This window comes from Scardinius erythrophthalmus (assembly GCF_964197995.2).
Source record: "Scardinius erythrophthalmus genome assembly, chromosome: 22".
Lineage (NCBI taxonomy): Eukaryota > Metazoa > Chordata > Actinopteri > Cypriniformes > Leuciscidae > Scardinius > Scardinius erythrophthalmus.
Window position 1 is genome coordinate 24873251 of NC_138242.1, and position 12275 is coordinate 24885525.

At 39.2% G+C, this 12275-nt stretch overlaps 1 protein-coding gene across 1 annotated transcript in view; it reads right to left on the minus strand.

Moving 5' to 3' along the window:
- Positions 1–1297: 1297 nt before the first annotated feature.
- The window catches only part of hs6st1b (heparan sulfate 6-O-sulfotransferase 1b), a 52579-nt gene continuing 41601 nt past the window's right edge, over positions 1298–12275 (minus strand). Inside the window, exon 2 of the mRNA XM_081352850.1 lies at positions 1298–3375. Coding sequence (XP_081208976.1) covers positions 2673–3375 — 703 coding nt within the window. The 3' untranslated portion in view covers positions 1298–2672. The remainder of the gene's footprint in view (positions 3376–12275) is intronic.

The window sequence follows — 12275 nt, forward strand, 5'->3', positions numbered from 1 at the left end:
CGTCAGCCTCGTCCTGCTCGCCACAGTAAACATGATGAATGGCGACTGTAGAACGCAAAAGCCGAATCCCTGACATTTTGGGTCTCTAAATCCCTGGCAAACTCATCACTTACTTAGGCTAGCCTTGTTGTTTTCAACTGTGCTCACTGCACTCTAACCGGTAGGCGTGGCCTCCTAAGGCAGCGAAGCAAGTGCATTCTGGGAGTTGTTGTCTTTCATCCACATAAGCCAAACATACATTTTCTGGCTTTTCTCAGTCTAGAAAGCTCCAAATTCAAAAATTTCTCCACATTTCTTCTACTTAAATGACCTATTTTAAATACACATTCATCTTCCCAGAGGTGAAGTATCCCTTTAAAAACAAATTTGCAACATGACTGAATATCTAATATAGTCTAGACTCTTAACTGAGTCTCTTAATGTTTATCACTGAAATCTGAGACAGGCAGAAAGTCAAACAAAATTGTCTTCCACAGGAAATATTCAAGTCATAACACAGTTCATGGAACACTAACACCAACAGTCACACATCCTCCAAAAGATAATTAACACTCAGGAGAGAACTGCTGATAAACTCAAAACAGAAACACGTTTTTTCACTGAGCGGAAACCTGTGATGGTTCCAACACTTTCATACAGTGTTGGGTTTCCTGAGATTAAAGTGTTTTAGGGGACGCATTAAGAGTGTTGTAAACGGAGTCCTAACTGAATGTCATTAAATTAATGTTAATATTCCAGAATTAGTAATACTTCAGAGCACATGGTTATCCACACAAAGACAAAACACCTACAGGGTATACGCTAAAATTATACAATAAAAATTTATGAATAAAAATGACAAAACTTTATATAATTTAATAATAGGTCACACATGAACATCTTACTGAATTAATTATAAGGTGATTCATATCTGAAAATTATGTATTGTGTGTGTGTGTACATACACATATATATATATATATATATATATATATATATATATATACAAACTATCATTGTAATGTTTGGCATCAGTAAGATAAAAAAAAACAAAAACATTTTATTCAGACAGGATGCAATACAATTTTCAAAAATGTCAGTAGTCATTCGTTAAATGGTATAAAAAAAGATCTCCTGTTATCTTAAATGTTAAAAAAAGATTTCCATTTCAAACTAAATACGTTATTATATAAAAAGGATTTCTGAAGGATCTTGTGACACTGAAGACTGAAGTAATGGCTATGTTTTGTCCTTTAAAGCTATACTGTTCTTTAGAGAAAAAAACAAAAAACAAATTATACAAGGACAACACAACCGTGTCATAAAAATGGGAAATATATTTTTATTGGTACCTTTAAAGATACAGGTGTCATGAATAACAGAAATACTCACAGTAATGATCATGTTGGAAAGCAAACTCGACACCTTAAATTAGCTCTCTCTCTCCCCCTCTCTCTCACACAGACACACTATGTATATTATACACACACACACACACACACACAGGTCACATTTTCCTCGCCAATCTCTTGGTTTAATCAGGATTGTTCTCCATATTCTGATTGATACATACAGATGGAACATATGATCCATTTCTTCACACTTTTCCCATAAGCATTTTAACATGGATCTTCAATGGGCTTCAATAGCAGTCTATTCATTTTGAGTTTCAGCAGGAGGGAAGTGCGAAGATGGGAGTTAAGGAGTCTCTGTAGACAGAGCCAAACGAGAACTATCTGTAAGCGATGTCAAGCCTCAACATGCTCAGTGCAGGTTCAATTAACATGTTTTACATGCACACAAACTCAATAATTTATGAGGGCAAGTGTGAATCCGGATCAGAAAAGGAAGAGAAAGATTTGGTTAATTTAAAGTATGTGATTCACAATGCAAATATACTGCACTGGATAATGGGTAAAAGGTTCACAGCACAGAATGCATACAGTGCATACTGTATAAATTAGCACATGCTTAAAATAAAAACAAACAAAACAGTGCATGATGGTGGTTTTTTTAGATATTGACAGAACTGCAGTTGGATGCATTTGACTTTCAGGAATGGCTTTTCAACACAATCTCCAAGGCTTACAGGAAATCTGTTCAACACTCAAAGGGGGAAAAATAATAAAAACACTCATGGAAAAAGGGAATCTTCTGTGTTATATATATTAAGATCTATAAAATCATATTCACTCACAACACCTGTTAGTAATTCTCAGCCAATTGTGACTGCACCATCCACTTCACACCAGGATTTAAAAAAGGCAATCTAAGATTTATTATACATATTTATGTAAATAAAAAAAAAACCACAATCTTTTAACAATCAATAGATTTTTTTATATTCATGTGAATCAGGTATTGAAATACCTATTTGTTCATTTCAGTCACTCTTTCTGTGAAACACTGCAGCAATGAGGTCGAGAAAAAATGTTTTGTGGCACAAAAAAAAAGAATCGATAATTTAATATAAATGTTATGCCAGAACTTTCATTTAAAAAGGCCTTTGAGATGCTGCACTAAGCGAAACGCTCACAGACACATTTCTAGAACGTTTTCTGGTCATGTATTCCAGACCAAAGGATGGAACAATGAACTCTCCAGCCTGGGAATGGGTATTCCACTTGGGTACGTTTATTCCCCCTCTCCTCGTTACGGTCTCTTTTTCGGTCTCTCTGGAGAGGGGTGGGCGGTTACCATCCATTGATGATGTGGTTCATGTAGTCCTCGGTTGGCAGGCGTGCCATACCCTCTCCCCTGACTCCGTCCTCTCGGAACGGGCTGTGGAAAGACGCCTGTCCTCTCAGTAGTCTTTGCTCCCGCCGGTCCAACATGTGCTTGTACTGGTAGCGCTGCTGAAACAGGTCTTTGGCGTAATCATACAGCTTCATGTCAAGATCGTTGAGCTCCTCGATGCGCTGTATCGTGTCGTTGTCCAGGTCCACGCCGGCCGCCCGCGTGCTGTTGTACTGCATGAACGGCCGGATGAACTTGAGGTGGAAGGTGCGCTCGAACAAGTACTGCGTCTTCCGCTGGAACTCCGTGAGGCCATAGAAAGCCATGTCTCGCAGGTTTTTCTTGGCTGATTCGAGCAGGAGCTGCGAGCGCCTCTTCTCGGGGACCGTTGAGAGGTTGTAGCAGCCAACCAGGCTGAGGTCAGCCAGCATGCGCACTTGCCGGTTATTGGCTAGGTTGTAGGGGCAATCCATGAACTGCTGCAAAGTGCACCCCGACCAGTCCGTGCCCTCGTAGCAGGACGGCAGCTCTTCGGGTGTGGGGGTCCGTCCGTCGCACATGTGCAGGGACGTCTTCCACGTGGCCCCGCGCTGGACGTGCCTCCATTCGCTAAGATAGCGGGAAACAGGGTCCCTCAGTAGAGTGATGTAGTAGAACTTTCTGTAGGAAACAGGATAGGAGAACTCCATTAGTCACAAATCAAACCAATAATATACAAGATTATGATATTTTTATTTAAGAATTTGTATCAGTAAAGGCATACCCTTGGAACTGAATGACCTTGGCTTTGCTAGTGCCATGCTTTACATGAATATGCTATTTATCTCAACAAAACACATTCAGCAGAACAAAAGAAAATGATCACAATGCAACCTGTTTTGTGGGTAGTATGTCTGTAACTTTATCCTACAATTAAAACTCTGTTTTGAAAGACCGGATGTAAACCGTGACTCAATAAATGCCTGAATTGCTCAGAGTCTTCCCATCATGCCCTTGGGCACCAATGTCTTAATCCTTTCCCACCACTTCACATCCTGCCTGCTTAGATTCTCTCGTGATCGATGGACCTTCAAACATCATTGTGATATTCACAATATATTTGGTGTGCTATTATGTATTAAAATAATGATATAATTTAAAAATCAATATAATTTATGTGAATTAATAACATAATGTTATAATACAAGCATGTAACTAAGTCACTTTGGATAAAAACATCTACTAAAATGCATAAATGTAAGTAGCAAAATAACATTAAAGTTAGTAAGTTTCAATTAATTTCAGTGAATCGTTTTAAAATTAAAATTTCACCCATACACACTACAAAAATCTTGCACGCCCATGCACACTGCCTTAACAAGAGATGAAAAAAATCCTTATACCCAAACATCTGCAGACATCTTTAAACCATCATTATATGGAGCTGAAGTGAAAAAGCAGGTATGGCTCAGAGTCTTTTAGTGAAAGGCTGTTTTGAAGTGAGAGCAGTCAGATAACCATGGTGATGAAACCACCTCAAGAAAAGACCTTAGTTCTTACACTGCTTACACGCACACTATAGGGACCTTTCCTGAAAAATATGCAAAAATTATTTCCCAGAGCGTTCTGCCACAGCATGTTACAGGGACAAAGGCCACAGGGAAAACGAGTTTTGGCGGAACCAGGCAAAGGATTTGTGGAGTGGGAGGAAGACAAAGCACTGCCAACAACCTAGCAGGTGGTTTTCAACAGATTAATCTCAACCAAACTGACGACAGAGAGCTTTAGCTCTCAGTTACTGATTCAACGCCCCCGTCACCACCCGCTCCAGCTGTGCTTCACCCTACATTACCTCTTCACACCCCTGTGACCAAATGTGCCAAGGTAACAGATTCCCCTCAAAGTGCCAGAGAGCTGATTACACATTCGAAAACAGCGTGAAATCTCTGATTAGACAAGAACAGTGGGCAATGCTGAAGTGACCCACATTGCACTTAAAGGTATCACTGGGTGCTGAGATACACTGAGCAATCATCTTGCCTCTGGCCAATCCAGCCAACATTGTGCACTCAAATGCCCTTACACTTTACATGCAGTTCCCTTACTGACCACATGGTGGCAGTGTGCATGTATTAACCAGGCCCTTACAAAAGCATAGGACAGTTCTGCACATTTCAATACCTTCCCTGTCACAGCAAGACGACTCTCAGACTTGCAAGATCGTTGTTAAAGGTGACTTTCTGACTTCTTCAGACTTCCGTTGATCTTTTCCTCTTTTCTCCTAAATCAATAGAATCATTTGTTTGACTTTTAGGATCTTCACTTCTCTTTTTGTTCATTCCCTCTTCCTTTCACACTATTTGGTGACAAGGCTACAGGCTTATAATCATTAGTGAGCCTGAGAGACATCTGAGATCCCTCTGCAGCGCCAAGTCTTCCTGTTTTAATAACTCTCATGTTTCCACAGCGATTAAACTCTGGGCCCCATCAACACGCATGGCAGATCCAAATCCCAGCCAATAACTGCCCGCCTGCTCTGTGCAAGGTCGGTCAATACTAATAACACGCAGTGAAACAGCCACATTATTAATGAGAATGGACCCAGTACTGAGACTTAGGGCACCTCACAATGTAACTGAGGGTCATACCACGAGCTTGGACTGCTGCAGTGTGCAGACTCATAAATTAAGCTATTGAACACTAGTCTCTTTTATAAAAGTGTTTCTTAATTAAATTAAGACCAAGCTGAGGCCAGCTTGGGTGGAAGGATTTCAGGATGTGTGCAAGGCTGCTTTGGCAAAGTCAACAGGAAGTGTAGGAATCTGGCAGATGTTGTTTTAAGTATTTGTTTAATCCTCTTGTACTACAAAACCTCAATGTCAGGAAGAGTCTAAAAGTGTAAAACTACATAGTTTTAAATAAACTGACTGATGGGTTGCCTAAATGAACAGACATACCAACGGTTGGTATGTCTGTGGTGGTTCATCATTCATCTCCATCCATGCTTTTTCACTGTTGAATCAAACACACTTAAAAACATTCAAACAATCCACAACTTCATTAAAAATCCCATTATTGAGGTTACAATCCTGCTCTCTTCCACTGAGACATGGGAAAGGAAATGTGGCTCTTGAGAGAGACGGAATGAACAGCCCGCTGGAGAGTCTGGAGTTCAAGGTCAGAGATGAAGGCAGAGCGTGCTGGAAGACTCCTCCTCGGGCTGACAGCTCACAGTGGAGCCGTCACAACTCTCCATCTGACACGACTCCACATGCAAATCAGCCTCTCAAATATATGACGACTGCACAAAGACCAGTCACCCTTTCTGACAGACCTGACACAAAACAGCTGTGGGGGCACTTTTTCCTCTTTCAGACACACAACACACAGCAGAAGTGGAAGAAAAATCGAGAGAACGACTTCCAGTGTTTGGTTTGGATGAGTGTGTTAACCCTGATAGTGTTTGTTGGGGCCAAGATGTTTTTGTTCTCTCACATACACACCCAGAAGACCATTCATCTCCATTGTTGGCTTCTTAGGAAGTTTCACTCCCAGTACTTCCACCCAATAGTGTGTTTAAACTAGAGAAGTGAAGCATTGCTGAATTATTGATGCAATACCTACACTGACTCTTGATACAGGGTTCCCTCACCTCGCCAGAGCCTCCAAACTTCTACTGGTTTAACATGTTAGTACCCTTGACTGGTTTAATTTCATCAGGGAGGGTTGTGCTGTCCTGGGTGTTTCAGCTCTGTTTTCGCTGCTCTGAGTGCGGTTTGGGAAATGAAAGTTTCTTTTTTTGCCGGCAAAAAGCACCAGACTGTGCAAAATGACTCTAGTCTGTCATCCTGGAGATGGTCCACTTGAAAATCCATTTCTCTGTAAGAGCCGAGTATATATATAAAAAAAAAAAACACAAAGAAAAGCATTGACAATTCAGTGTGGACATTTGTGTACACACACAAAACTCTGTCTCACACACAACTGAACATTACCTCTTCCTGACCACACAAGGATGATTACACACTGACATATCAATGACACCAGGATGGTTTTTTTATGATTACAAGCATTTGATCCTTCAAAATTTGATGCAAAGCTCCACAACAAGTCATTTTGAACTGGTCCACCGCATGCGATATGATTATACCTTTCATCAGATGATGTAACTCTACTGACATGCTATTCAGGGTTTGGTGGGCCTGGCTGTTTCTTTCACAAAGAGACACAAAGTTGCATTCCAGTTTATTTATTCCATTTATTTTAATAATGCACAAAAATTGCACCATACTTTATGGGAGTGAGCCATTGGAAATTTATTATAAACTCTTATTTGAAATGTTGTCATTAAATCTTGTTAACATGGAGCGGTCCACATTTACATCCTTAAGGTTAATCTACACAGAATAAAAATCTACACAGGCTTTTGTGCGTGGTGTGAAATTAGCCCTAGCCCTAAAGCCTGTTTTATACTTCTGCGTCGAACTGCCGCCGTAGCTACGTCGTAGGCTGTGTGTAGCGCGCGTACCCTACGGCGTACCCTGACGTGCACCACTCCAAAAATGTAACAACGCGTCAATTCTACGCGGACACAAGCGCGGTGATTGGTCTGCCAGAACCCCTCCCTCGGGGTTTCACATGCTCCCTAGGTGCGCGTCAACGCGGACAACGACACAGAAGTATAAATTAAAACCAACACGTTGCCTACGGCGTATAGGCTCCGGCGTAGGTCCGACGCAGAAGTATAATGAGGCCTTAATGGAAAAGCAATGGTGTCAGAGATCATTTTTAACCTCGTTTTGGAGGATTCTTGTCTTGGAAGTGCCTGGAATAACACTATAGACCAATGAGAGGTCTGTATGAATTATATTAATTATATTACTGTTCAAAAGTTTTGGATCAGTAAGTTTATGAAAGGAATCGCTTCTGCTCACCAAGGCTTCATTTATTTGATCAAAAATATATTAAAACAGTAATATTGTGAAATATTATTACAATTTAAAACAGCGGTCTTGTATTTTTCATTTACTTTAAAATGTAACGTATACCTATGATATTCGTATTCCTCAATCATTCAATCATCAATGTTCAAAACAGTCATGCTGCTTAATATTAGTGTGGAAACCATGCTACTTTTTCCTAGGATTCTTTCTTTGATGAATAGAAAGTTCAAAAGGGCATTTATTTGCAATAGATTTTGATCAATTTTATCTATCCTTGCTAAAAAAGACGACATTTTCCCCCCAAAAAAACAAAAAACTTTTGAACAGCAGTGCATATAACGCAACACCCATGCTAACAGTAAGCAGGCTAAAATAAGCAATGAATGAGGTAGAATATCACAATCATTTCACATAACACTGCATTTTACACATTTCAAATATAACCTGATAAACGATGCTTTACACAATCCTTTGAAACAACATAAGCTATTTTTACTCTGACCTGTGAATATAAACAAACATGATGAAGTGGATAGGGAACCAGATCTAAGATGAAACCAGAGAATGAAAGAGGGTCTCCCCAAGTTTCAGAAGGTGGAAATTTCATCTGTGACGGCATCAAACCTGTTAAAGTACGGTGGGATGGAGGATTTCAACTAGATTTCTCTGACTATCAAAGGCACCCCAACTGCTTTCACCAGGATCAATGTAAATTCCACCTTATTCGTGGCGCTCGCTGTCGCATGCTAGCCGTTACAGCTGAGAGAGCGTGACTAACAAGAGAGCTGCGACTCTTTCGTCTTGGGACGTGGGAGGAAGAGACACAGATAAAGATGGCAGTGTGTCCATGAGAGAGAGGAAGAAAGGAGAAAAAGGATGAGGAGGGAGCTATAAAGAATTAGATTTTTATGAAAAAAAAAAATGTGAGTAGTGCCCCAAATAGATGAGGAACCGCAAGAGGAACCAGAAATAAAACAGAGAACATCTTGGAAATGTGGTAAATAAGTCAGTAAGGATGTGTGGACCCCCTGCAGGTCTATTCCTATCTTAAACCAGCACAGGTGTTCCTCTTTAGAACGGGTGATAAATTGCATGTTGAGATGCTAGCAGGCGGAAAGACTCCCGGCAGGTTTAAGATCTGCCAAATGTGCAAGGACAGATCAAGCACCAAACCAACACACTGAAGGAACCCTGCGTGACCTCTTGGGTGTCATTAAAAAGCTGTCATGATGTGAATTGTGACGGGCATCAGTTGTCTGAAGATTATGTGAGCGGTGCGGAAGCAGAGCTATGATTTCATCTGGAACTTTTTCAGCTTTTTTTGAAGTCGGAACATCTGTTTTCTCACACTCCAAAATGAGCGTCACATGCTAACATATTATAATGCAACAATTCACAACATGTTAATAAATTAGCTGTTAACAGATTAGGAATCAGAATGAAATTGTGAAATATTAGCACAAAGACAATGATCAAACATAAAAAAAATGTTTTGTGATGAAGGACGGACGGAAAATGTGAGCTGACATATGCGGTGCAATTTAAAAAGAGATGTATTAGGGAAAACATACTGAAGATAGCAGTTGAACTTTAAATAAAGAGAGAGTTATGGGTGGAGAGACAGACAGCAGCGAAACAGTCGATAAGGATGGAGCACTTTAATAAAGCTAGAGCTTATTGTTGCATGCAGTTCTTCATGTTTATGTATGATTGACGATCAGGAGGGACTAAGGCAAGACTGGAGACTAGAGAGGGAATAATGAAGGATTTCATAAATCCTTCTCATAATATGATGCCCTCCTGAGAGAGTCTGGGATGACCTGGCCTTTAACATCCAACCCTGAATATTTACTCCTTGCGGATGTGCTATGGGGAAAGTTTTCAGAGAAAGGTTTTCAGGTTTTCCATGAAATATTTTGAGTGATAACCAAAAAAAGCAACAAAAGCAAAACAAAACAATAAAAAAAGCCTACCAGTCTTTAAGAAAGCTGGTGGCCAATAAAAAAGAACAACAATAATAATATAATGTTAAATTTTACAATGACGATTACTACTACTATCACTATTAATGATATATAATTAATATAAATAATAAATTATTACTATTTTTGTAAAATAAATGTAATATTTATAATTTTTCGAAATAACATTTTATTAAGTTTCACAACAGAAGAGCAACCATTTAAAAAAAAAATATATATATTATTATTTTAACGTCATAAATATCCAATGTATCACCAGACGTGACCAAAATAGGAAAAAACTACCATGTGCCCTTCAAAAAAACCCAGACCAAATAGTAGCGTGAGAGAGAGAAGAATCAGACCACCACCCACGTAAGACTCTAAAAGCACAATGAAAGAGCTCTCCACCAGGAACTCTACGGTTCTGATCCAATTAGTAGCAGGAATGTGAGCAATGTTTATAGCAAAGAGACCCCCTAACAGCCTGAGGGGAAGATCCTCCGTTTCACCTTCACTGACTTCTCACGGACACACACTGCAATTCCAACAGAACCCACAATTCCTACAGAACTGCTTGGAATAAAATGGAAACATGATCTCTTCGGTCCTGGGTATTTAATGCATACAGTCCGGACTAAAATTGAATTATTTTCATTACCAAAGACTGCTTTCCCTGTCTGTTTAGTTAATTAAACTAATCTTATTTCTTTCTTTCATTCATTTTATTTAGAACAAAGGTGCCTGTTTTAGTGTTTTAGGTTTTCATGAGGACGGAATGTGTTTAACCCCAGGCATCTTTAGACCACTAGTCTTACCAGACAGACAAAGGGATCTTAGAGAAAGAGAGAGTGAGACAGAGGGGCTTAGAAGTGAAATACATGAGTCCTTTGCTCTAGTCCATTTCTCTGAAATGATCACTCTCACTTTCAGTTTGAGACGGAGTGTGCTTTTACTGCATGATAAATTAAGTTAAATGGTAACACTTTAGTTTAGGGTCCATTTGTCACTATGAACTAGCATGCATGTTACTAAGATATTGGCTATTTATTAGTACTCATTAAGCACTAAACTTATTATGCCTCATTCTGCATGACCATATTCTACATCCCTTAATCCTACCCAATACCTAAACTTAACAACTACCTTACTAACTATTAATAAACAGTAATTAATAGTTTGAGGCAAAAGTCGTAGTTAATAGTTAGTTACTAGGAGAATTGGACCCTAAACTAAAGTGTGACTAAAATGGGACAGCAAAAAATACATAAAATATCAATAATTTATACAATTGTAAATAAATGTACAAATAATGAAAAAATTGTAAATATGTGACCCTGGATCACAAAACCAGTCACAAGTCGCACGGGTATATTTGTGGCAATAGCCAACAATACATTTGATGGGTCAAAATTATAAATGTTTCTTTTATGCCAAAAATCATTAGGATATTAAGTAAAGATCATTTTCCATGAAGATATTTTGTAAATTTCCTACCGTAAATATATAAAACATTTATTTCTGTGAGTGAATGCAGCACAATTGCACACATAAATGGACTTTAAAGGCGATTTTCTCAATGTTTCGATATTTTTGCACCCTCAGATTCCAGATTTACAAATAGTTGTATATCTGCCAAATATTGTCCTATCCTAACAAACCATACATCAATGGAAAGCGTATTTATTCAGCATTCATATTGCATATAAATCACAATTTAAAAAAATTGACCCATGTGACTGGTTTTGTGGCCTAGGGTCACATATGGTAAAAAAAAAAAAAAAAAAAATCTGATGTGGACCGGTAAAGACAGTCTCTCTCAGTCTCTCTCTCTCAAATCACCTCAGCTGAAGCGTTCTTCCTGCAGTCTCACTCTGATCTTCCCACTTAACTGTTTTTGAGCTCTAACCAACCCGTGCCTTCATCCTATTGGCCTTTTAATTAGGTTGCTATGGTGACACACAGACAGGTGTACTCACAGTCTCTGGCATCCAGCGTTTTTCCCCTCCGCTTGTTTTTTAAAACTACTGAGGCGCGAAGCAGATGCCGTTCCTTTCTCTGCTCCTCTTCATCCTCACTCTCACTCTCTTTCTCTCTGGCTCCTCTTTTTCAGGCTGTTTGGAAGGAGGCCAGAGGCTTTCCCCCTTTTTTCCTGGCTAATGCACATCACTGACTGCTGGTGTTGCACATCCATCCTTTCAGGCTAAACTGTCTATTTATTGTACCATGTACTGCAATTTTTTCATTTATACTAGAATATACATTAATTTTACTGCCATGCTGAAAAATGAGACCAGTATGCATTGTGTTGCCAGTTAGGATTGGTTTATGTTAGTCAGAATATACTGTGTGCTGATATTTCTATCTTTAGCTTGTTATCGGTTTCATATTTAAACCATTACGTTTAACATGTGTTCACATTATTCTGTGCAAATAAACAAAGAATGTCTTATTTAGTGTACAAAGACAACAAACGCACAAGGAAGACATGACGCACGCTTGCACAGTTTGATGTTAATAAGTGTTTCTGACCTCTCCAGGATGCCTGTTACACATCAGATACTCCTGGATAATTGCAAAGTCTATTTTCGCTCTGTTCGATGAAGATCGGGCAAATGGAGACATCTGTGAATTCTGTCATTTTAAAGCACAGACAGTATCTTTATCATGGTGACGC